This window comes from Alnus glutinosa, chromosome 9 (assembly GCF_958979055.1).
Source record: "Alnus glutinosa chromosome 9, dhAlnGlut1.1, whole genome shotgun sequence".
Classification (NCBI taxonomy): domain Eukaryota; kingdom Viridiplantae; phylum Streptophyta; class Magnoliopsida; order Fagales; family Betulaceae; genus Alnus; species Alnus glutinosa.
The window spans coordinates 10,536,707-10,563,067 of NC_084894.1; the positions used below are offsets into that span (position 1 = coordinate 10,536,707).

Genomic DNA, 26,361 nt, shown 5'->3' on the forward strand with positions numbered 1-26,361 from the left:
CGGAGATCTAGGGAGTGGAGTCTTATCTCTATTCTAATTTAATCATAGATAGGAATTTGTGTCCATGAATCTTGGACGTTGAGTTCTATGGATTCTCAAACACTTGTTAAACCTAAAACAATAACCTTGAGGCGATCATACCATATACTGACCAATTTTCCACCAGGGGAATGTCCGAGACATGTTCGCTCCGACTAAACTAGGAGATCTCGAACAGTTCCACACTGTGCAGAGTTTGGGAGGTCCGACGTGTGATCTTACCGGGATGAACTATCTATACAAGGTATCTGACACATGTCCGAGGTGAAAATATCTGAGGTGTCCCGCGGGTCGGATCGGTGGTTCGAACCTCTGACTGTCACAGAATCCACATGTCTTCGGACTTGATTTTATCCCCAACAACCTTATCGTCATTAGAATCCATAGGCATTTCAGCAAAACCGGGTTGCTTGATTTTTGACCTTTCGAGCCTCAGCCTTTTCTTGGGGTAACGACCCGTTTTTCAGAAACTGAATAATCTCAGTAGCCCATTCTGGTTCGTTCGGCGTTATACCTACTTCCATAATGTTGTCCTTCGGGGTTATGGACGGCTCGATCAGAACAATAATTTGTCGCTGTGATGCCTCAATCTCTTCATCTGTTCGCCTCAATCTCTTCATTTGTTCCTGAAGCGACCTTTGAGAGTTCATCTGCTCGGGTATTTTCCTCTCGGGGTATCTTTGTGACAACAACCCTATCAAAATAAGACTATAAATGGCGTACCTAGTCCAGATATCTGGCCATTCGATCTTCTTGTGTGTCAAATTGTCATTGAACTTGGCCCACCACCACTTGAGAATCACTTCAGATTTCAACATTAATTGCTCCCATCTCTTGGGACAATGTCAAACCTGCTATTACGGCTTCATATTCTGCTTCGTTGTTGGTGGTGACAAAATCCAGTTTTATGGCAAAACCGAACTCTTGACCTTCGGGGTTCCTTAGGATGGCTCCCACCCCGCTTCTGCTCCGTGCCGAGGAACCATCCACATGCACAACCCAGGTTGATTCTTTGGGAAGCTCTTCCGCTTCGGGGATGTTGCAAAATTCAACCAAGAAATCTGCTAGAACCTGCCCCTTGATAGCTGTCCGAGGATGAAACTCAATATCGAACTATCCGAGTTCCACTGCCCAGTTGACTAATCTTCCTGAAAGGTCAAGGCTTTTACAGAACTTTCCTCATTGGATATTCAATTAAGACTCGGACAGCATGAGCTTGAAAATATGGCCTCAATCGTCGAGCCGAGACAACCAGAGCAAATGCCAACTTCTCAATCCGAGGATATCTTTCCTCTGCTCCATGAAGTGCCTTAGTCGTAAAGTAAACTAGTTTTTGAATTCCTACATCTTCTCTAATCAGGGCTGAGCTTACTGTCGAGGGAGATACTGCCAAATAGAGATACAGTATCTCCTCCCCGGCCTGGCGGCTCAACAGGGGAGGATTCATTAAGTATTGTTTCAACTTTCCGAAAGCTTCCTCACATTCCTCACTCCACGAAAAAGCCTTTCTCAAAATTTCAAAGAAGGGAAGGCACTTATCTGTTGAATGGGAAATGAATCGGTTCAAGGCTGCAATTCTTCCTGTTAACTACTGGAGTTGTTTTGTTGTTCTCGGTGTCTGCATATCGAGGACAGCCTTAACATTCTCAGGATTCACTTCAATACCCCTCTGCGATACCATGAATCCCAAAAATTTGCCTGAAGAAACTCTGAAGGCACACTTCATAGGGTTAAGCTTCATCTTGTATTTCCTTAAAGTCTGGAAAGTTTCTCGGAGATCTTCTATATGTTTGGTTGCCCGGATGCTTTTAACAAACATGTCATCTACGTACACCTCAACATTTCTGCCAATCTGACTCCGAAACATCCTGTTAACTAGTTGCTGATAAGTGGCTCTGGCGTTCTTCAATCCGAAGGGCATCATCTTATAACAGTAGAGTCCTCGGTCTGTGATGAAAGAAGTTTTTTCTGATCTGCCTCTTCCATGTAGATCTAGTTGTATCCCGAGAAAGCATCCATAAAGCTCAAGAGCTTATGTCTAGACATCGAGTCCACTAATAAATCAATCGAGGCAAAGGAAAACTATCCTTCAGGCACGCCTTATTCAAGTCAGTGAAATCTATGCACATCCTCCACTTGCCGTTAGACTTTTTCACCAACACCACATTGGCCAGCCACTCAGGGTAATGCACCTTCCGGATAAATCCGGCTTTTAACTTCTCTACCTCTTCCGTGATAGCTTGATTTCGTTCTGCGGCGAAAGTTCTTCTTCTCTGCTTCACTGGTTGATGACTCGAATCCACATTCATCTTGTGGACAATAACCGAGGGATCAATCCCTGGCATATTTTCATGGCTCCAGGCAAATACATCACTATTGCGTCTCAAGAATGCCACCAAGTCTTCCTTCACACGATGGGGGAGTTGCGAGCCTATGCGAACCCTTTTCTCAGGATCACCCATTTCAAACTCCTCCAGTTCTTTCACAAGCTCCCCCAACGGTGATTGTTATTTCCCGTCCTCCTTAGTTTTCTCACCCAGATTGTACTGCCTCGGGGTGCTTTTTAAAGATAAGTTGTAGCATCTTCTAGCCTCCTTCTGATCTCCCTTTACCACTCCGACTCCCTCTTCTGTCGGGAACTTCATACTGAGATGCGGTGTCGAGGTGACAGCTTTCAAATCGTTAAGAGCTATCCTTCCAATAATAGCGTTGTAGGCTGAAGTTCTATCTACAATCAGAAATTTTACCATGATGACCTTTTGCCTCGGATAAGTTCCTGCCGTGACAGGGAGTTCAATTGATTCGAGAGGCAGCACCTTCTCTTTGGCAAAACCCAATAAATGGCATGAGACCGAGACCACCCTTTCCCGTGGAACGCCCATGTAGTCAAAGGCTGACTTAAACAAGGATCCGCCGAGTCTAATGATTTGCTATAGTCAGTGAGACCACAAGAGCGTCGGTGTGCGGAAGGGAAACTCATGCATAATCATCATCCGAAAACCCTACAATCATGGGATTATATTTTCGGGACTTGGGGGACTTTTGGACCGAATATACTTCAAAATCATCCAGCTGCCTGGCATAAGCCTTCTGAGCCAAGCTGGATTCTCCTCCACCTCCAAATCCTCCCGAGATGGTGTGAATGATGGGAAGGTTGTCATGCTGCGCCTGTTGGGCCCTACTCCTGCTTCTTCCCCGTCTTTCTTCCTCTCGAGGCTGAGGTGTCGGTTCTCTGGCCCTATCCCTTCTTTCTTCCCTTCTCGATTGATAATCCCTTCTTTCATTTCGATCTTCTTCTCTCCTAGGCCTTGGATATTGGTCCTGCTCCTGCCGCTGCTAATTGCTTTCATCAACGAGAAATCGGACTAACTTCCCATTCTCGATGAGCTTCTCAATCAATTGCCTCAAGGATACACACTGCTCGGTAAGATGACCATAAGAATCGTGGAAGGCACGGTATTTGTGGGCCAAGCGTGGAGGTGGATTTCCTAGGATGGGCTTCGGCTTCTGGTAGTGAGGATCCTTTTTAAGTTCCATAAGTACCTCGGTGAGAGAGGCATTCAATGGAGTCCACTTGTAATCTTCGAAATTCTTTTTGATTTTCTTATACTCCCCAGGACTATCATCCTGTGCGGCCTCGGGATTCTTCTTTTTCCTGGGTTTCTCAGAGGGGGGCTCTTGTTGATGCTGAGAAGCACCGAGAAGGGCTCGGAGTGTTTCCACCTGGTTAATATACATGTCTACCTTTATCATAAAGGTGTAAAGATCCTTTGGTGGTTTCAACGCCAAATCAACCATCAGCGGTCCATCTTTTTTCAGTCCCTGGAAAATCGCACCATAAATGAAATCGTTTGGCGCACTTTCTGTCTCCAACTTCTCTTGGTTGAACCTCCATAAATAATCTTTCAAAGATTCGTTTGGTCCCTGACGTACGGAGAGTAGATACCCTCGGGGCTTCCTCCTGGTTCTCCCGAACACAAACTGGACCAAGAACTTCCTCCCAAGGGTATCGAAATTATCATTCAATTTTGGGAGAAGGTTCCTGAGCTAATCTCGGGCCTTTCCTGACAAGGTGAGGGAAAAGGCTCGGCACGCCACTGCATCGGGAGTCTTGTACAAAGACACGTGAGATCGAAAATTATCCAAGTGCTCGACTGGGTCTTCACTACATGAAAAAATAGAGATATTGGGTACCTTAAACCTTCCAGGCAAGTCAAAGTTGGACACTTCGTCGGTAAATATAGACTCCAGAGGTTGTCCACCAGAGACTCTTTCCCATCGCGTTTCTGATCCATGGTCCTTGATAGTGCGTCATACTTCGCGTCCAAATCCAGGACCATCTGTTGTAGCCTTCTCTCAGACTCCGTCGGTGGGGGTGGTCCTGGGCCTGCAGGTATAACATTGTTCTCGATCCGTGGCTCGGCTCTCTCCCCTGACCCTTCTGGGTTAGGAATTACTCCTCCATCTGCGTCGTGGTTATTTTCCTCTCTCTCCAAAGGCTGTAGTGGTGGTGGCGTTCGAGCAGCTTGCAGCAAGGCATTCCGAGCCAACAAGTCCTCCACATTCTTCTATGCCTGAGCCAATTGTTGGTTCAACTGAGCTATCCTAGCCTCTGGACCAGCAGACTCCGCTTCTCCATGGGTATCGTCTCGACCCGGATTAGGGCGTCGTGCTTCTTCATGGATGATGTCCTGAACCGTATTAGAGTGTCGCGTAGTCACCATCACGGATTTTTATAAAGAACGAATAATCTCGTTTCCACAGACAACACCAAACTGTTGGTACAGTTTCCGGTACGGTGACGTGTCGTCTTGTGATTCGTTGTCTCCCTTGGAAGAGGTTCACCTTGTGATTTGCAAAATAACAAACAATTAGTCGAGGGTGCCAACTACGCCCACTCCGATGCCTAAGTTAGTTCAAACTATTTATTTTCTTGAGAGTATCAATAATCTCAAAGCTTAGAGAATTTTCCTGTCTTCATACCTAGCGTAGTAGTCTTATTTATAAGCTTGTAGTTACAGACCTACTAAAGTTCTCGAAGTACAATTGGACTAGGAATCTGAATCCTGATTTGCTTGGGTCTCAACCTTATCTTCAGGGAATTTAAATAAGGAAGTAGAGTCCAGATTGTGAAATACTCTCCTATCTCGATCTTAATTCCATCTTACCGGCAATCTTATCCTGTTGGTGATAGGATAAGAGTCAATCCCAGAGATCCTGGGAGTGGAGTCTTATCGCTATTCTAATTCAATCATAGATTGGAATCTGTGTCCATGAATCTTGGACGTTGAGTTCTATGGATTCTCAAACACTTGTTAAACCTAAAACAATAACCTTGAGGCGATCATTCCGTATACTGACCAATTTTCCACCAGGGGAATGTCCGAGACATGTTCGCTCCGACCAAACTAGGAGATCTCAGACAGTTCCGCACTGTGTAGAGTTTCGGAGGTCCGAGGTGTGATCTTACCGGGATGAACTTTCTATACACGGTATCTAACACGTGTCCGAGGTGAAAATATTCGAGGTGTCCCGCAGGTCGGTTCGGTGGTTCGAACCTCTGACTGTCACAGAATCCACGTGTCTTCGGACTTGATTTATCCCCCACAACCTTATCGTCATTAGAATCCTGATCGATGTGTGGAACCCTATCCAGACGTTCAATGTCCATCGGAGTCCAATCTGCGACCTCATCTCTACAGTGTGAGATCGCGTCAGCTCCTCATCGGAGTCCTTCACCTTTGTCTTCTGGTAGATATCATGCACCTTGGTATGAATTGGAATGATACAAAGAAGATTAGCATGACTTCTGCGCAAAGATGACATGCATAAATCGAGATATGGTCCCAAAAAAAAAAAAAAAAAATCATTTGTGGTGGCTTGAACTTGTGCCCAAAATGCCATATACTAATCCACTGACACATGCATGTTATACATGAAAGTTTTTAGAAATTTTTTTTTTATTATTATTATTATCATTATTACTACTATTATTAAATTTATTTATTTATTTTTCCATGCGGTGATTCATTCTCATTACTAAATTAAGCCTACCCTTTCTTAGAATATGAGTTATAATCCTCCCCCTTATAAAAATTTCGTCCTCAAAATTTGGTGAATGAAACTGTACAATTAGCTAAGGAATATACCTGAAGTCTGAGTCGCTCTCAGGTCCGTCCGCATTGCTTAATGCATCAACTAGTTTTTAGAAGAATCCTTCTTCATCTGAGTCGTAATATATATATATATATGTTGGGATGCTCCTCTGGGTCAAACAGCTGCTTGATTATTTTCCTGAACTTCTTGACAAGTGCTTCCATTTCCATCTGAATTCGGAACATAGGGCCTGTACTTTAGTCTTTCTTACAATCATCCTAAATTCATCATTTGATCATATTAACACACACGTCATGCAACAAATACTCACAAGTCTTCCAAGGTTTGGATCGTCCGTTCAGTCTGACCGTCCGTTTGAGGATGCAATGTTGTGTTGAAGGCTAGCTTTCTCCCCATTGCTGCCACACACAAAGTCCATCGAAATGTGTTCTCATTTCCACTCCAAACTAGGTAGAGGTTGCAAGTACCCCCCCGTAGGTCTCTAATGGTCTGCCTTGACTTATTGACATATGAGACATTGTTCCACGTATAGTGCTATATTCTTCATCCCGTTCCACCACTAGTTTTTTCGTAAATCTCGGTACATGTTGGTACCACTCGAATGCACTCCATATAAATTAAATATTGATGGACTTGTGACAAGATGACCTTCCTCAATTCTGCATTGTTAGGGATGCACACCCAATTGTCAAATTTTAACAGTACTCCATCTCCGGATTCGTAGAAATTGGTTGTGTCCCTTTACCCACTTCTTTGCGAATTCTAGTTGATTCACCATTTGATAGCTGGGCAGTTCTAATATGCTCCAACAGAGTCAGTTCCAAGGTCAGCTAGGTTACCCCAAGTAAGATTGAATTTTCCTAATTGTCATCTCTTTAACTGCCCGATCCAAGTCAAGGAGTAGCTCCTTCTGCGTAGTGAACATGGCTGATAATCCTACTGCCGTGATTTTTCTACTAAGAGAATCAGCAACTACTACATTAGCCTTCCTTGGATGGTAGTTGATCGTGTAGTCGTAGTCGTTTAGAAGTTCCAGCTAGCGTCTCGATCTGGCACATGTTGAGCTCCTTCTGGGTGAAGAAATATTTTAAGCTCTTGTGATCATCATCTGTATAGATTTCTCAATGCTCTCCATAAAGGTAATGTCGCGAGATCTTTAAGCCAAAAGACTACTGCGGCAAGCACAAGGTCGTGAGTTAGGTAGTTGCGCTTGTAAGGTTTCAATTTCCTTGATCGAGGTGTACACGATTAACTTTCCCTGCCGCATCAGTACGCAACCCAAACCTTAATTTGTGAAATGCATCGATATATAGGCATGCCCTCACCTAACCGTTGTTTTAGGTGCTCCTTTTTGGCCATCCACCACCGCTCTGCTTCAGCTGTCAATTTGAAGGTAGCGTATCGGACCATCTGCTCATCTGTGCAATTCATCACCTCCATCAATTTCTCCATTTGCAAGACCCAGTTTACCACAACCACCGCGTCCGGTTGACCCTTGAAAACTGGAGGGTGTAGTCGATAAAAAAAATTTCAAACGGGCACCCTCGTTGTTTCTCTCCAGTAGGACCTGCATCGCGTCGGGCATTAGTACCCATTGCTAGTAAGTTCACTAGCTGATCCACCAATGCCGTTGAGGCTTTTGGGTGTTTGGTTTGCAGTTGCGTTTTCCCTAGTTTCAGTATTGTTGTTTCCAGCGTTATATTCTCGTGATTGTTAGCATGAGTGCGCGGCTGGGGAGCCATTTTACAATCGAAGTAGTTATGAAGTGTTAAGGGATTTTCCTCCCCACCTTAGAAGATGTCCACGTGGAGCCTTGAGCTAGACAAGGGTAAAACGGACATTTTACATGTATGAGTATAAAAGGGAGTATCAAAATTATTAAAGGTAGATCTATGATCTCTGGGAGCTCTGCTCTCCCTCTCTCCTCTTTTTACAAACACTGGACTGACTTGATCGTCGGAGGAGGCTTCGCCGGCCACCCCCCGGCGGGTCTTTCCTGTTTTGCAGGTCAGGGCGCGGATGAAGGGATGTCTCTGATGATGCCACGTCACCGGTTAAAAAATGTCATCAACATGAACAATGTGATCAGGTAGAATATACCCCCTATCATTTAGAAGTAAACTAAAAGACAGGCTTTCCTTGTCCGGAATGTGGCTTCCTATTTCTCACTAAGTCTAATATAATGGTCTGTTCCTAAAAGTCTACATAACTTTATAACTTTTGCTCTGATACCATTGTAACGATTTAGGAAAAAATGCTAGCCTCATTTGCGCCATCGCTTTAAAAGGACTAGTCAATTTGGAGCTTTCTTTGAATTTCTTACCAATGAGTATCTTTATAAACCACACATTCTATGTGAGCTACTCATCGATCTCTTCTCATATAGAACCCGAGTGTTACAAGTAATGGTGGGCGTTAAACACTTCTCAATTTTATTTTATTTTATTTTTATTTTTTTTTCAGTTATGAGTTGGGGTTAAACACTTATCGATGCTAATCTAGTGATAAGCGAGAGTTAAATGTTTATCGATTTTTTAATCTTGTGATAAATGGGGTTTAAACATTTACCCATTTGGATCCAAAGATGAGTGGGAGTTAAACATTTATCGATGTTAATCCAGTGATAAGTGAGACTTAAATGTTTATCATTCTGATCCAGTGATGAGTGGGAGATTAAACACTTATCAATGTTAATCTAGTGATGAGTGACAGTTAAATGCTTATCATTCTGATGAGTGAGGGTTAAACACTTATCAATGTTAATCCAGTAATAAGTATGAGTTAAATGCTTATAAATTTTGATCTAGTAATGAGTGGAGGTTAAACACTTATCGATTCTGACCCATGGTTGAGCGGCGGTTAAATGTTCAACAATATTATTCTATAAAATATATATTATTCTGTACATGCATGCATCTATTTTACACTTTGTTAAACTGTTGTTTATCATCTGATATCAACCGAAATTAATTGATATATATTTATACACTGATGTTTTATTCTGGAAAGGAAAATGTTAAGAATATCCATTATTTGGAACCTAGTATGAAAAGTTACTCTCAGAGTTAAAATGCATTTACACTTATGAAATGTGTTTTCAAGTTTTATAAAAACACTACATCAGTTTTGAAGTTTTTCTTTTTCTTTTTCTTTTTTTCTTTTTTTGAAAAAGATAAAGAGAGAAATCTTGGAAATAATGGCTCACGTCATACATTGTAACTGGTTGGTTAATAAATACTTACTGAGCCGTGGACTCATTGTTTTCACCTTTTTGTTTTGCGCAAATTAATGTTTGTTTAGCAAACACATCCAGCCAAAAAGTGTGTATGATTGTGCGTTTAAGATTGCAATTTAGGCCAAATCGCAAAAAATGAATTATCTAAAATTGCGTTTTTTAAAAATAGCGATTTGAAAAATACAGAAAGTTTCATATTCCAAATCGCGGGCTAGGTGGCTTTTTTGAAAATGCAAAATTTTGGAGGCTAAACTGCGATGCGATATTCAAGGCCAACAGATTAACTGCGTTTTTAAAAATTATTTTTTTAAAAACGCAAAACCAAACAGATTATGAAAAAGGTCATATATGGAAAAGGTGGAGTCATAATCGTAATTTCACAAAAAAATGAGTGCTTCCAGACTCATCAGCTGATAGATCAGAAGAGAAATGATACATGTACTTAAACTTTTACAAAGGGAGTCTTACTAACTGATGTGGAGCTTATTCATTGGAAATTATCAAAACAATTAATAAAAAGAAATACTACAAGTACCAATGAATAAGCTTAACATCATCTTAGTAAGACTCTCTTTGTAAAAGTTTAAGTACATGTAACATATTTCAGATTAGAGAACATGCATCAATATGAAAGGAAAAAGACAAACTCATGCCCTGTTGGTCACTTCCCCACCATTCATATTACACTCCAGTCTTTAGAGCTTGAATCATATTACTACACCAAACATCTCTTTAATTAGACTCCAAAGAGAGATGCCAAAACATATATAAAAAGGTCTTAATAAAGAGAAAGGAGAGGTATGGAGGATGAGAGGTTTGAAAGCCTATGAATTTCGTTAGTTTTATTTTTTTTAAAATAATAATAATAAAAAAATTGCTCTCTAAACTAAAATTGACTCTGCCACACGCAAGTTTTTTCAAACTCAAGCTTTTTCCTCTGCAAAGAAAATTCCTAGAATAAGCTTTGGGAATTTAAGATGATGCCTTTATTTATTAACTGTAGAGGAGAAACACTGAACACTGCTCATTAAAGAATCGAAAGAACAGTAATATAGGTTATAGCCAATTACAAGTGCACTAATCGCAGCTTTAGCTTATGTGGAAATATTCAGTACAACGTAATGACAGTTAAACAAAAGACTTAACTGTCACCTGGATTGCCTTCCCCTAGCAATGACTTTGCCTCCAGAACAGATGCCCGGACTCTTTGCAGCTCGTCTTCCATCTTTTCCGATAAGCAGGACGAATGACACCTTGTACCTTCCAATAATCGGGTCATCTCCTCCGTGGCTGTAGACCTGGCTGTTCGTAAATCTTCTATTGTTCTCAACTCCACCTGCAATTCTTCCTCCACAATCTTCATTTCCAACTCCTTCAAATCTGCTTCAAACACACATTGCTGGTATTCAATAATCATACTTTCAATTTCAGTCTTTCCAGTGTCCCTAATCTCCAATAGCATCTTCTTCTCTTGGATTACCCCCTGAACCGCGAGTTCCATCTCTTCCATAGACTTCAAACCTTTTTGTATCTCTGCTTGAACTGCTTGCATCTCGGTGTCTACCTTCCCATATTTCCTGTTCAAATCTTCAGACTCCCTTCTTATGCCCCCAAGTTTTTCCCGAGACAGTTTCATCTCAGTTTGCAACTTGATTTTCTCTTCCTCGGACCTCAGCAATTCAGTAGCTTTACCACCCAAATGCCATTGCTTCTGTGCGGGATCTATTTTCTCAACATTATCTATGGTAAAGAGAACCTTGTCATTCTCTTGTTTCCGGTTTTCCTCATCCAGTTTTGATTTCAAGTGCGCGAGGTTGGTCCTCAACTCAACTTCAGACTGTTGAATCTTCCTCTGTGCAGTCTCAAATTCATCCTTCTGGGTTTGAAGACGGGCAAATTCATCTTTCTTTTGATCCAGATAAGACGTCGAAGCTATTACCCTTGATCTTGCCCGAGCTTCTCGTTGTTCAAAATAAACAACAGACGAAGAGAAGTTCAATAAAGAGTATTTGAGAGCTGATAACTTGTTGTCAATAAGGGCTCTTCTTTCTTTCACATCTGAAGTAGTGAGTTTAAGGGATTCATAATGTTGCCTCTTGCACTTAAGTTCATTTTCCGCTTCTTCCATTTTTCTTGAGAGCTTATCAACTTCAATGATTGCTTTCTCAAGTGAACCAAATATAGTAATACTTTTAGCAGATTCTAAAAGCTGTGCATCTGCCCTTGACAACTTCATTCTGACCAAATTCAGATCTTCAGAGAGCTTAACTGCATTAAGGTTTGATGGGTCTGTTTCCATGTCAGAAAGGGTCCCAACATCAGTCTGATTTGAAAAACCTGCTTGACAATCTAAAGGATGCAGGCCAGGCATGCCATTTTCCTCATTAGATATTTTGGCTTCACAGGATATGATAGGTTCAACTAACTCTGTGCTTGCCTCCACTGACATGTTTGCTCCAATAAAGTGAGGTCCATCTCGCACATTTAATCCAGAAAACTCATTTTCAACTGTGAGGACTTTCACTCCAGATATTGTAGGTTTCTCAAATGCATGACTTCTATCGTGCAGATTTAAACCTGGGAGAGCAGTCTCCCCACTTGAATCTCTAACCTCCAAAGACATAGGAGGTTCACCTGACTCAGTATGATCTGCGTTATCAACTTCGACAAGCTTTTCTGGGAAATCAATTTCTAATTTGGTTTCAACTCTTCTCTGTCCACAAGAAGACAACATTCTTTTGAGCTCATCCCTCTCCTGCATGGCTCTTTCATACAAACCCAATAATTTTTCATTTTCTTCGTTAATTTCCATGAGCTGATGCTCAAGGTTCTCAACCACTCTTTTCATCTCAATCTCTTTTTCTATGGCCAGTACACTGAAACTATCATTATTCTGAACTTCAGTGCTACCTTCTTCAGCCCTCTCAGCTTTATTTGTACTTTCGTAGATACTTTCTGCAGCAGCCCTTTCATACAATTCAATGAGTTTATTATTATCCTCAATCAAAACCTTTAGCTTCACCCGCAGTTCCTCATTCTCTTTAGATAATATAATTGCTGTCTCATGAGCCTCTGCTTCTCTTTGACTTGCAGTAGCAATAGCATCAACCATTGTTTTCAGCTCCATTTGGTCATTCAAATTGATAATGGGAACATCAGTTGACAAAGGAAGCTGAACGTGCTGTATTTCTTCTTTTATGGTTCTAGAAGTTCTCTCTTCTTCAAGTTTTGCTACCAAATCGTTAACATGCCTGCAAGATTTGGCAATTAATATAGTGTTCATGATCAAATTCGCATGCAGTATCTCATTACTAACAACAAAGGAGACAAGGAAACAGTAAACCAATGCAATACAAACTGGGAAAAAAAGAAGGCAAGTTATACAAGTATTCCATTGGCTAGAAATTAGACTAGGTCAAGCTACAATATACCAAAACGATTTTTAATCTATTGAAACATTAAATCAAGATTAAAACTGCTATATGCAAATCACACCATTACCTTTCCAATTTGTCTTTCTCTTCAATGCACGATTCTAGTTTCTTGCAAAGCGTGTTCATTTCAGCTTGGTTGTGAATAGCCTATGATAGATAGAATTTGATGTACTCAATTAGATAGGAACCATTGCAATCAAATAAAAAAAAAATGGTTGAAACTGAAAGAAAGAAAACATAAAAGGAAGCACATATTCCACCTGCATGCGGAGGAATTCGTTCTCCTCATTAATTGCAGACCTCCAAGGTGATCCTGGCTCCTGCATTCAATGATGTAAAAAAATTATGTAACTGTTTGCATATGCCAATAATTTTTTATGCAAGCATGGGAGCGTCTAAACATAATGTAAACTAGTTGAAATCTATTCCCAAAGCTCAGAAAATACTTTTATCAATTTAACTATATGGAACATGCTTATGTTTTCAACCTCAAGAGTTTATTTAACATAAGGCATAGTCATTGTTGTTCATGATGACAAGTTGATCCGGATTTTATCAATAGTAGTAATGATTTGCCAATATGTGGTTTATGATAGGCGGGCAAAAATACGGAGCTTTCTTTTTTTCTTTTTTTTTGGTAAGAATATGGAGCTTTCTGTTTGATATTTAAAAATGATATTCTCCATTCAAAATCATTGGAATATTATCCTAAATTATCTATAATTGGAAACATAAATCATTCAGGATGAACTTCGCATGAAAAACTACTTAGGTGTGTGAAGTCATAAGGTGAAAGGTCAAGCTAATTTTCAGGCAGTTTTTGACTCGCAACATGCAGGGTCAAGAACAATAGTGTAGCATGATACTACAGTTTAAAAGAATATGTTTCACTCAATGACAATACTAGAACAGTTGACACCACTTCCAAAATCAAGAACAATAGAAGGAAGGCTGAAACTGGCAGTTAACATTACTTCCAAAATCCAGAATGGAAGTAACCAATAGCAAACTGTTTCTTTTTTAGTACCATAAAAGTATAGACGTCCTTTTGCAAGATTAGGTTCCTTTTCCTTTCCAAGTTAAACTCTACTAAAGTTATGACTCTGCTTTCCACGTACAGATGATAAAATACTTGTTAATCCAGAAAGATCTTACAACAATGACTATTATAGGACATGTCCATGCATTACATTAAATCATTCAAATCTGAGGGGTACCTAGGAACAGAGTAGATCACTCTTGATCAGTATTTCAAAAACTTAATTAGGAGAAATTAGCTACTGGAAAACATTGGAGAATGAATTTGATGAACCTGGATCTCACCTGATTGGAAATCAGTAGATTACCATCGCGCTGAACTTCTTCCATCACGACATCAGAATTTTCTTTCTACAGTATTAAAAATTCCAGATATTTAGGTTAAGAAGAGAACTTTCCAGAATAAAATTACCTTAAGGTTCCATGACAAAGATTGGAAATAACCTGAATAATTGAAGGATCTGATTCATGCATAAGTTTCCAGTCAAGTGCTTCTAGCAACTGCAAATTTACACACAAGACATGCATTTCATTCTAGGAAAAGTAAGCTGACCATGAACATTGAACTAAAGTCAAGCAATTTTTTTACCTTGTTTTGTAACACCATGATCTGTTCATTCATCATCTCCCGCTCACCTTCCTCATAAAATGACTTTAACCTGTAGGTTTAAAGGATGAATAAGCAATAGAAGTATAAATCCTTGGTATTTGAAATTGATTTTGGATCAAAAGATGTCAATAAAAATTTATAATTTGCAGAAAAAAGAAAAAGAACTAACATATAGAAATAATTAGAATATACAAATAATTTATCGAAGCAAATAAAACAAGCACTAAATTCTTGATCCTGAACCTGTTATGTTTCTCCTAATAGAACTAAGCGGCATCTGTGTTCCACTTTTGTATGATGCATACATTTTATATGTTAGCAATAGATGTTTTAACAAATTTTAAGTGTCAAAATGAAGAAGTCTTGCATGAGATCCATCATGTTAATTTGCTTCCAACTTCAACTTCATTCAATATAACTAACAATAGTATGCTTAGTTCTTCAATCTTTCTAATTTTTGTTATGAAAACACGTTAAATTAATTTTCTACTTGCATGCACTCAAGGACAAAGAAAGAAGTAAATGATGAATAAAATAAGGACACACCTTCTAATTTCTTCCTTTAGCCGGAGATTTTCCATAGCAAATCTGGTCACTTCATGGTTCCTATCAACCTGGGCTCCAAGGACCTCAATTAACTTCAAATGTTCCTCTTTTTCTTTCAGTAAATGTGTCTCAGCTAAGATCTTTCCAGAGGCAACTGCTTCTAGCCTCTTTATTGCAGCTTCTCGAAAACGTAGCCTCATTTTTAGGCCCTGTACCTCATCCTCTCTTTGTTTGGCCTGATTCACCCAAAAAAAAAACAGGATGATTTATATTTAAGAATAGTTTGAAATCATTTCATAAGAAAACCAATAAATGATATAAAAATGCTCAAAAGATCATAATGAAGTAATAACACTTACTAAAGAATGCCATGACCACTGAAATCAAATATAGTTCAGACATTGAGTGCAATGTCCATTATTAGCCGTTTCTGGCAGACTTTACCATTCACTACTTAATTAACCAACAACACTATTTTAAATTTTTATTTTTTTTTATCAATAATATGTATTCATTCAAAGTGCAAATGGGTGCAACCCAAGTACACATAATGTATACAGGAACACTATTTTAAATATTTCCAGTAGTTAACAGCTAAAAATCCATTAAAAAAATTAAAGAGTAAGATAATTCTTCAGACATACCAGCTGCACAGCTGCCTGAGTTTCAGCAGTCAGCGCCTGTAATGTAATGTCTTTATCCTTTTCCCTCCTGAAAGCCCCAACAAGGGCAACTTCATAATCTTTTTTCTGAGAATACAATATAACTAGTTACTAATCAACAATTACACACCAAAGGATTTCTCAAGCTTAAGAAAGAACAGTGCATACCTGAGACATCCTTTTACTAGAGGTAAGTGGACTAGATGATCCATGTAATCCTTCCCACTTAAAGGATCCTGGAGATCCAGGAAAGCTTGCCAACAAAGTATCATTCTCCTGATTTTCAGCTCCACTTACTAACCCACGTAAGCGAGATACTTCTTTCTGAAAATATACAAATGATACACATAAGAATGATTACAAATCACCAGAAAATCTATAACATAAATCTAGTTAGTCTTATGAATCGCTCGTCTAGTAACACTGAACAAGAAAACAATATCTAATAAGATGAATATCAATAAGTGTTATGAGTGGTGAAAAGGAGTGAGTTTTATTACTTGTTCTAGGCATGCAAGTGATATTATTTCCAAAAAATAAAGTACCTATTTAGGCTATTTTATGAAGTTGCCAACTAGCCTACTAGTATAGTCTCGACGGGGTCATAAAATTGAGGTAGTGAGAGGGCTACCCCGCTATACAGGTGATTGCTACTTTTCGATTAACTAAAAGATAATCTATTAATTTGCCATTTTGCCTACAAAAAACAGTCAAGAAAGGCAACACATTGAAAGCAGAGTAAATAAACAGGGGTAACAGCCTTAAGGAGTTCAACACCAGCAATTTATAAATACAAAATAAAACATTTAGTAGAAAAAAAATATCCCCCCCGCCCTAACACCCAAAACAAACAAATTACTAAACAGTAATTGCAATAGTCAAAATTTACTCTTTTACATGGCATCCTACTTTCTGCACAAGGCATTAATAACCAGTTTAGTTCATAAACTTTGAAAGACAGATCTCTAAGAAAAAGATTTATACACATGATGTACGTAACAGAAACAGTAAACAGTAACCAGTTTAGTAAATAAACAGGGGTAACAGCCTTAAGGAGTTCAACACCAGCAATTTATAAATACAAAATAAAACATTTAGTAGAAAAAAAATATCCCCCCCGCCCTAACACCCAAAACAAACAAATTACTAAACAGTAATTGCAATAGTCAAAATTTACTCTTTTACATGGCGTCCTACTTTCTGTACAAGGCATTAATAACCAGTTTAGTTCATAAACTTTGAAAGACAGATCTCTAAGAAAAAAGATTTATACACATGATGTACGTAACAGAAACTATTGGAAGTTTAGCACCTTAAAATAAAGGAGAACAAAAGACTCTGCAATTAAACACAGTACCTTGAGTTGCTGAATTTGCATCCGCATGGCAATGACATCTCCAGATGTATCCTCATTGACAATTGCCTGAAGAAATATAACAGAATGTTTTTAATAAGCAAATAACTGATGAGACGTAAAAGCATATGCCTTCGCAAAATTAGATAAGCTTCCACAAGAAGAGTGTTCAAATGTCAGAACCAGCACAACTATAGTTTCACAACTTAAGTCAATTCAGTATTTCCCATTATCTTAATAGACAAAATGGACAGAAAAATAAAAGTATATAAGAGGCACTGGCACATGAGTTCCAGCATCTACTAGTGCATCCAAAGTAGATGTAACATCTTTATCTTCTACAGGAAGAATAACAACAGCATATATACCTTTGAAAAAAAAATGTAGCAAGAAAAATCACATACATTGTTCTTAATAAATTTTGCACGTTGTGCAAACTTCAATGTGCTTAGTGTCTCCAATGAACAGCTGGAAAGGACCCCAAAAAATGTCATAATGAAACAAGGTTAACAAAATAATTCAGGCTCATTAAAATATAGAGAACAAGAAATAAATGCAATTGAAAGAACTATGGGTTCAGGTAAGACAACAGTCCTTCCAAAAAAAATGGAAAATAGAGAATGAAACATTTAACTTAGGAGAGAAATTTTGAACTAAAAAACATAGTCAATCCAAGAGCATAACATACTCTATATAGATAGTAAAGCTAAAATATAAAAGGCAGAATTTAGAGAGAGATTCACTGACCAACTAGAAGGAGTAATATTTGCAATTATAGTTGTTTTTGAATTTCCTCCTAGAGAATCCTGAAAAGAAGAGAACAAAAAATTGATTAGACAGTTAAATCATTGCCTTACGTCTTTGGATTATAAAAGGAATTCAGATTAAGTTATTATTTTCTCATATGAAGTACAACTATATTCTGGCAGCTACTTTACTATAATTTGATGCCAAAACTTCCAACAATCTGGACTTGTATTGCAAACTAACTGCAAGTTACATCCACTAACTCTCTTGACAAGACTGAAACAACTTCACTAAAAGAGAAAGGAAAAAGAAAAAGATGGTTCAACTTAAAAATAAGCCCACATTGTCCAAAAGCAAGAACTAACTTCACTAAACTATGAAGGAGCATAACATATTCTTTCTGAAGGATGCAATAGTTACTCCAGAAACTATAATAGTATCCCTAAAATATATATATTTAAAATATGAATCCTTTGGCTATGTATTGCTTAAAACCAGCTCTTAGAAACTCTCAACTGGTATTAATCCAATTCATGAGTTTTTCAAATGTAAGTTTAATGCAACAGATAATTATCTCATATTCAAATAGATTGATTTGCTGGCCACTTGGAGAAGTGTGCTTAGTATATATTAAGTTGTAACCCATCTACAAAGTAGCAGAGTGCAATCTTAGAATTATCATCTAAAAAGGATCACCACCTACCTGAAGCAAAAATGTTAGCTTAGAATCCCGGTAAGGAACATGGAGCGACTTCCCATTGGACATATTCACTAGGTTCATGATCACAAGTCTGTATATATTAAAACCAACTTCATAAACAAATTGTAACATAACGCTGCTAGATAAAATATCAATAAAAAAAGAAGAACATAAATAAAAATGGCTGAAAAAATTTATTAACCAATCACGACTATAGATGAAAGTGGCAACAACACACCCCAATGTTGAAAGAGATTTGTTGATATTAGTAGCTTCCTTGAGACGTTCACCCTCAGCACCAGAACTCTTCTGCCTGTGAGAGAAACATATACCCAACGGCACCAAGACATTAGTTGAAATTTATAAATACAATTGTTTTAACTCCACTTATGATATGAGATATTCTTCTTTGCATCAATTTACCTTTCAGATCCAGCTAAATCAACAAGATTAAGCCGAGCAAATCGATGATGAGTTACACCTTGGGATTCCCACTGATAATAAACAATGAACTCTCAAACCAAGATAACATTGGAAAACAGATGATGAAGTATACAAGAAAATGAAGGAAAAAAAATTATTTACATTTACTCACCTTGCTTTCAATTATGCAAGTAAATACACTATGGGAACGACTGCTAGCACGATTCATATTAGTAGCAGCTACCTTTCTGTTTGCTGCCCCCTGGAAATATAAGAGAAAAAAAGGGAGGAAAATAAGAGTTGTGTGCTTAACCAATAGTAAGAACGTCTATCAAATGGATAAATTGTCTAAAGCCTTGGACTTCGAGTGTGTCTCGGACATATATAACCCTTTATATTATGTAGACAAAGTGAAGAAAATGATTCTTTATATGATTGACTTACTCAAAGGACATAACCATTTAGACTCTACAAATGTTTGAGAGCACTATATTACTATAAACAATTGAAGCATCATTAATAAAGGAGCAAATAATAAAGGTGTTATATACTTGAATAAGTTGTTGAATAACATCCCGAGCACTTGCAACTTCTATTTCCTTCAGATTTTCTACATACACCCCTTTCTTAGTGTCTTCTCTTAACTGTAACATAGACATCAAAATAAAGATTAGTTCTCTAACAAAGTTATCAAAACACAAGGAGCAACTCAAGAGAATGACTTGAAATACTCTTAAGAGCCATGTCGATCCAATAAGAGATAATTGTACATTTTTAAATAATTATATGAATAAAGAAGGGAAATTTCATAAATGTAAAAAGCTCTTCCATCACTAGAAATGTGGGTTTTCTAAAGGCATAACTAGTTGGTCGAAACTTTCAGAAAATTTATCCATACCTGCAAGTTGTTAGATGATGGGTCCAAAAGATCAAGAATTTGTTCATTGTATATTTCCAAGAATGAGCATTTACAAGTGAATCTTAATTTTTCTTCTCTACGGGCCTCCTTTTCCTGCATACCAAAATCACGCCATGAATAATTGAATTTAATCTCTTGCAAAAAATAAATAATGGAAGCTTCAAGAATTAACTCTGATATCAATGAAACTAACATATATAAGTAAGAAAGTAACTGACAAATTAGACTATAATCAAAGGTTTATCCATATGTTTGCATATCCAGAAGCATTCCATGTATATTAAAATTTGGGAAAATAAAAACAAGTTTATGCATCCAAATGTCAATAACTAGGATACACAAAATTTCAAGATATAGACTTTAAGAATGCTTGGTATGGTAGGAAAAGAACCACAAAAAATTTACACGCTTTCTATATTCGAAAACTTGCTTAATGCTTCTCAATGAAAATATATATATATATATCAAGTACATAATAGATGTTACTGTGAAGCTACAGATGTTAATCCTTAAATATCTAAAATATTTTATCCATCGTATGTGATTGGTCTGTAATCCAAATGATCATATGAGGAATAAGGTTAAGCAAAGGGACTCTTGTAATCCTACACAAGCTTACGCACACTCACGTTCACACACATGCAGACTCATATACACATATAATGCCCTCTGCCTAAAACCTATCATATAGTAGGAAGGCACATACCTTTTGAATTCTTGAGAATAAATTTTCAAAGACTCTAGGTGTCATCCCACAATTGACACTGTGTCTTCGAGTGCCTCCCTCAACGTCTCCCAGCATGGTGTGAGTCTTTCCACTTCCAGTCTAAACATAAAGATTAAAAAACAAAGCAGTACTAAATCAGAATAGAATGCTAAAATGAGAAGAACTTATTTGAAATCCATTTTCTAATAATTTAGAAATCACATTAAACTTTTCTGGCAAAACAACAATAAAATGGTCAACAAAAAACTATTACAAAATACAATTTGCATTATCCAACATCATTCTTCTTAACCTAATCAAATCAAATGGGACCAACATGAAAAAACAGCTGATTGGGGACCCACCTGGCCATATGCGAACATGCAACTGTTGTAGCCTCCCATGCAGTTCTCCACCATGGGCAATCCAGCTACTTTGAATAGTTTCTCCTGTTACATCACTCAAACGAAGTCAATGGCATGGCAAAGACATTAACTAAGAGGAAAAGAAGCAATAACAATCTGAGAGAGTACCTGGCTAATATTCTCATCTGCAACAAGATCAAAGGTAAAGCGTGACTCAGGATGCCCAGTCCAAGTAACAGTCTGAAAGCTCTCTTGCCTAATGCATTTGCTGTAGCCTTGTAGGGATATTTCAGTGCTACTAAGCGGACGGATTCTAATGATAACCTAGATATCACAAAAAACAAGCTAAGTTGCAGTTGATCCATATAAAGCCACAACACCTGACTCAAAGAAAAAAAGGCAAAGTGATAAAAATTTAATGAATAAAATCTAGGAGTTCTGATTCCACTGAAAATAGTTCGCTTATAACCATGTTCGGTCAACCAAGAGAAACATTAACCTCAATCAATGAATTAACTATTTAATATGTGTTTCCTTCTAATTGCATTCAATTACGAAGCACCTACAAAAGAGGCACGTAATTCACAGCAATTAATGGCCTTATTAGAACTATACAGAAGCTTCACACTATTGGCAATTTGGTAGTACGAAATTGAGGTTTTGGAGAATGGAAGAAACTGAATGCCTGACTTCGTATGAGTTTATAGAGAATTGGGCTTCCAGCTCTATCCCATTCTTAGTCAAAGCACAATCCGTTTCATACCGATAAATCAAAAAAATTCAATGAAACAAAGCAACAAGAAAAAATGCTTCAACAAATTTTGAACTAACATTTCAAAAGTAATTGTTTTAGTTTCTTTTCCTTCAACAAAGCAAGTTTTGCTTCCGAGAGCAATAAAAGTTTTGCTTCTCTTTGATTTACTACCTGCACATTGTGATCCTTCCAGAACGAGGGGTCCTCGTAGACCTCGAAGCTCTGGATGGACGGTCCCGAACCGCCACTGTTTACAGCGTTGTCATCGTCGCAGTTGCCAATACTCCGAACCGCGGACGAACACTGGATTAGGTACTCTTTAGAAGCAGATTTCTGAAGTACCGGAGAGCTCCGGACTGACGGCACGGAGTCCAGTGAGGAATGGTCATGGAACCCGAACCGGCTCTTGATTGCCGTCGCCGTGTCCGATATGAACGGCATTATGTGCAAAGAGCTTCAAGTTCAAAGAGATTGCTAGTAGGAAGTGGAACCTAGGGTTTTGGGGTGGAGAAGGAACGAAATTAGGGCAAGATATTGTGGAAGTGAAGGGCTGTGAGTGTTTGGGAAAAAGAGAGAAATGGAGGATGAGTGTGGGATTTGAAATTGGGGTTTCGGCCTTTCGGCAATCTGCGGGGGAGAAAATAAGGTGTCGATGTGATCCGACGGTGGAGAGTGGTTGAGATTAACGGTCGAGATGGTTTGGAGTTGAAAGTTGCGGACCGTTTGAGATCGGAATTTCAAATATTTTGAACCGTGGAGCCATAATAATGTTGAGGATGGGGAATTACGGATATGTCCCTTGTGTTCTGAGCTGAATTCTGAGAAGCATGCGTGCTCTTTCGTGAGAAGCACCCACGTTTCGAGTTTGCTCAACAGTCAACACCCTTTGTTTTTTTGTTTTTTTTGCTCTTTTCTTTTTTTAAATAATGGTATTTTTTAAACATTTATTTCGTATCTATTAATGTAACATATTTTAAGTAATTTTGTATATTAGTCACTTAAAAAAATAAAAATATTAGATACTATAATTTTATCTAATATTTATCAAACAATATTAACATGGTACTCCGAATTAAATTTTTAATTAATCCTTATTAAAAAAATAATGGTTAATTGCGAGTGTTATGTCATTATTTAAAATACGTCACATATTTCTGATATTCTCTCACTTTTTAAATATGTGAGATTTATAAAAACTCCATATATTCACTAATAATTTTAAAAAGTGATATAAAATAAAATAACAACAAAAAAAAAAAAAAAATAATAATGTATAGCACGTGTCTTTTGGGATTGCATCCGGTTGCCTTATCTTTTTCTTTTCTTTATGTTTGACCTCCCAGACGGTTGTTGTTTAGGCAATTTTGATGTGACCTGGCCTTCTTCTTTTTTTCTTTTTTTTATTCCTTTTTTTTTTAACGGTATTTTGGGAAGTTTACTAGCACATTGCTTTGGCCTAACACATTTATGGTTATTTCCGATTAAAATGCTTTTGATGTATGATTTTTTTATTTTTATTTTTTTGGGATTTTTACTACATTCCGTGTTGTTTACTTGTTTTGATTAATTTGGTTAAAATATGAGAAAATGATTTGTGGGAATGAAAAATCAGTCCCTTTTTAATCCCTTTTTATTAAAAATTCTTTTTTAATAAAAAAGGATGGGTGGGGGACGGTTTCCCGTCCCTTATGAATCAATCCTCTAAAATACGTGGTTGGTTATTGCCGAACTCATTTTAAAGTATTTATACTTTGTTTTGACTAAGTTTTGTAGTGAGTTCAAAATTGTGATCATATGTGTTTCAAGGAAAAAGCCCTTGTGTTCAAGAAACACCGAAATTTCGAGAATAAAATTTTATAAGGAGTTAAGGATGCAAGCTCCCCAATAACACTAAGCAAATATTTTTATAAAATGCTCACATATTTATAAACACGCACGCATGCACACAAAACCAATAGGTTAATATTGGCAATTTTCTAAGAACACTCAAAGAAGTTTTAATGAGTTAAGAACATCCAAATTAAAATATGAAAAAACTTTGGTTTTTCAAAACACTTGAATTTCAAATTTTACAAATATCATCACAGGAATTGTCCCAATGGTGCCACATTAGAATGTGCCAACTGGTCCAAACAATCACAATGTGCATGAGGTAATAATACGTTCAAAACTTAGAAAAAAAAAAAAAAAGGAGAAACTTGTATAAAACCCTAAAAAACCTTGATCTAACCATTTTTGCTCACCACCAACAACCAGAGAGAGAGAGAGAGTTTCCTTGGGATTTTTGAGTTCTAAATGCAAAAGCTTCCACCTTTAAGATAACTACATAAAAGAATTACACTTCTAGCACCCAAGAGAATAAATCGCATAAAATAATGTTATAGTATTGATAAAAATGCATAAATACTCAATTAGAATACTTAAATTTGAAGTATGGGAATACCTTAGAAGAATAGGAGTGAACAGAGCACAAAATTGGGTTGAAGTCGAAGAATATGGTTTCTATGAAACAGGGCTTAGTCGACCGAGACATGAATGACACATGGTAGAAAGATCTGAAATCTTTGGCCCGAAGTTAAGTGACACGTGGAAAGTGATATCTCGGTCAACCAAAACACATGTCGATTTGACAATGTCAGGGCCCAAATACTATAAAAATCATCAATGTAAAATATTCAAACTAAACCTTAAAATACAATCAAGCCCCAAAAGCTTGCAATGCACCCCAACCTAGTTTTAAAAATTTGCATGCAATGTAGTCAATTCTTCTTAAATATCCCTAAAAAAATTAATTTTTTTAAGGATAAATTGATTTTTGTAAGGATATTTTCGAAAGAATTGGCTACATTACAAATTTTTAAAACTAGGTCGGAGTGCATTATAAGTTTTTTCACTTTAAATGCAAAATTGTGATTTTGGTGAATCATTTGGGGGGGGGGGGGGGGTAAAATGTAGTTTTTCCTAGAATATAAGATATGGTTCCATTATAGGTAATTATTCCTTATAAGATAATTATCTTATATAATTGATTGGAATAAGATTTGATAGTAATCAAATATGATCAATTTGATGATCATACTTATCTTTAGCTTGACATACCTCAATTCTCCTATAAATATGAGACTTTTGTAATGTAAATTTCATCAAAGCATAAAAGAAAGATGTATCCCTTTTGAGCCAATCTTTGTATACGCTTTCTCTCTTTCTTCTGCTTTTATATTTGATTTGTCATTGCATTATAAGTTTTTTTCAGCTGCGTGGCAGTGAAAGAGAGATCTATTAGCTTATAAGAAAATAGATAAATTTAATCATTTATTTTCTAACAATATTCCTCACGTGTGAGCTCAATTAAACTCATTCTTAATAGGTGATACCCAACATATGAAATATTTAATTGAAATTTGAGGTGAATGGCAGAGATATGGTTCGAACTCATGACCTCTATTCTTATGAGTAATGCTACAAGTCTCCCTTGTATCCCTTAAAGAATGATGTGGCTTTTAAAATCATCATTAAATCAAAATTCAATAGTGATTTATCATAAATATAATGGTGATTTTAAAAGTTATGTCAATTTTGGAAGATACAAGAGGGATATAAAGACGACTTGTAGCATTTGGCATCAACAAAATCCTAGCAAATCTTATCTCTAGATGAATCACGCTTTTGTTGAAAGTTGAGGATTAATGTATTTTACAATTTCAGAGAAATTTTAGATCCTCAAATTATGTGAATTAAAGCCGTTTTTTACATCGAATGGTGTAAAAAATGCTACTTATTAAATAAATGACATGTTACCGAGGCAACAAAAAAAATTCATTCTAAAATACTTTTTCTTCACTTTTAAAGAAATGCTTCTTTTTTACTAAACTAAAATACGGTGTTTTGCTCAAACATTTTCTACGACATAAAGTGCAAGAATCTCATAAAAATATACTAAAAAATTCTCATTAATAATATGTCACATTTTTAATATGTAACATTTTTCATTTTATTCGATGTATGAAATGATCTAAATTCACATAATTTAAAAATATAAAATTTTAAAAAAATTATATGGAATCATCATCCGAAGATTATATGGTATCAAAGCTAAACTGCGTACATCTGATCGCAGAAGTGTGTGTTGTTTGTGCCCACAAATTTGTCATGAATCAAAGATTAATGCTTTGAGCACTAATAACAGTTACCATATATTAGTTCCCTTCCCTATATTTAAGGAAAATTTCATGAAAAACACTAAAAAACCTCCCACAGCAGATGCTTTATATTCAGATAAGGGGTTGGGAATGAACAGTAATTCCATATATATACATGTCTACTATTCATTCCCAATCCAATATTTTAATCAAAAAAATTATTTAATTGATAGAGGAATAAAGTAGGAAAAAGAAAAAGAATAACATAATAGTAAGAAATATTATTTAATTGATATAGAGAAATATAAGAGAATCTATTGTGAAGTATTTTTTTTTATAGGAAAACAAAAAGTAGTATTGTTCCCTAAATATAGGAAAAATGATTGGGAGACCGATGCTAATGCTCTTTACTAGCTAGCTAGTTGAATTGTCAATCATTTTTTAAAAAATAAAAAATAAAAAATTAATGCTATATGTATAACACACATCCACGTGAAGCATGGAAACAGGAAGTATCACATGTTTTTTTTTTTTTTTTTTTTTTTTTTTTTTAAATTATAAAAATTTTCAAAG

At 36.9% G+C, this 26,361-nt stretch overlaps 2 protein-coding genes and 1 non-coding gene across 3 annotated transcripts; 1 reads left to right on the forward strand and 2 right to left on the reverse strand.

Annotated features, from left to right (window-relative positions):
* Window positions 1-431: 431 nt before the first annotated feature.
* On the reverse strand, window positions 432-2,921 carry LOC133876752 (uncharacterized). The gene is made up of 4 exons (XM_062314998.1): window positions 2,576-2,921; window positions 2,180-2,377; window positions 891-1,124; window positions 432-733 (listed from the first exon to the last, which is right to left on the reverse strand). Exons 1-4 carry the CDS (start codon window positions 2,919-2,921, stop codon window positions 432-434), a joined length of 1,080 nt encoding a protein of 359 aa, XP_062170982.1.
* Window positions 2,922-5,790: 2,869 nt separating this feature from the next.
* Window positions 5,791-5,894, forward strand: LOC133878704 (U6 spliceosomal RNA). The gene has a single exon (XR_009901956.1). It is a non-coding gene; the product is annotated as a U6 spliceosomal RNA (small nuclear RNA).
* A 4,520-nt stretch (window positions 5,895-10,414) lies between these two features.
* On the reverse strand, window positions 10,415-22,243 carry LOC133878639 (kinesin-like protein KIN-12E). The gene is made up of 22 exons (XM_062317213.1): window positions 21,821-22,243; window positions 21,064-21,219; window positions 20,896-20,979; window positions 20,531-20,650; window positions 19,804-19,917; window positions 19,457-19,549; window positions 19,078-19,167; window positions 18,906-18,976; window positions 18,721-18,795; window positions 18,486-18,573; window positions 17,783-17,841; window positions 17,440-17,503; window positions 17,039-17,104; window positions 15,850-16,005; window positions 15,664-15,768; window positions 15,020-15,255; window positions 14,453-14,522; window positions 14,308-14,364; window positions 14,149-14,214; window positions 13,086-13,145; window positions 12,893-12,972; window positions 10,415-12,642 (listed from the first exon to the last, which is right to left on the reverse strand). Exons 1-22 carry the CDS (start codon window positions 22,088-22,090, stop codon window positions 10,533-10,535), a joined length of 4,290 nt encoding a protein of 1,429 aa, XP_062173197.1. The 5' UTR covers window positions 22,091-22,243; the 3' UTR covers window positions 10,415-10,532.
* Window positions 22,244-26,361: the final 4,118 nt, after the last annotated feature.

Bases quoted from the DNA above. Each gene is read 5' to 3' on its own strand.
- LOC133876752 (XM_062314998.1), bottom strand. From the start codon at position 2,921: ATGGGCGTTCCACGGGAAAGGGTGGTCTCGGTCTCATGCCATTTATTG. The intron at 1,125-2,179 runs GCAAGTGGAGGA...ATCCTCGGACAG, and splicing joins GTTGGTGAAAAAGTCTAACG to CTATCAAGGGGCAGGTTCTA. The intron at 734-890 runs GTTTGACATTGT...TTATTTTGATAG, and splicing joins ATATGAAGCCGTAATAGCAG to GGTTGTTGTCACAAAGATAC.
- LOC133878639 (XM_062317213.1), bottom strand. From the start codon at position 22,090: ATGCCGTTCATATCGGACACGGCGACGGCAATCAAGAGCCGGTTCGGG. The intron at 17,842-18,485 runs GTAGGTGGTGAT...TCTTCTTTTCAG, and splicing joins AGCTAACATTTTTGCTTCAG to GATTCTCTAGGAGGAAATTC. The intron at 15,769-15,849 runs GTATGCACTGTT...TTGTATTCTCAG, and splicing joins CTAGTAAAAGGATGTCTCAG to AAAAAAGATTATGAAGTTGC.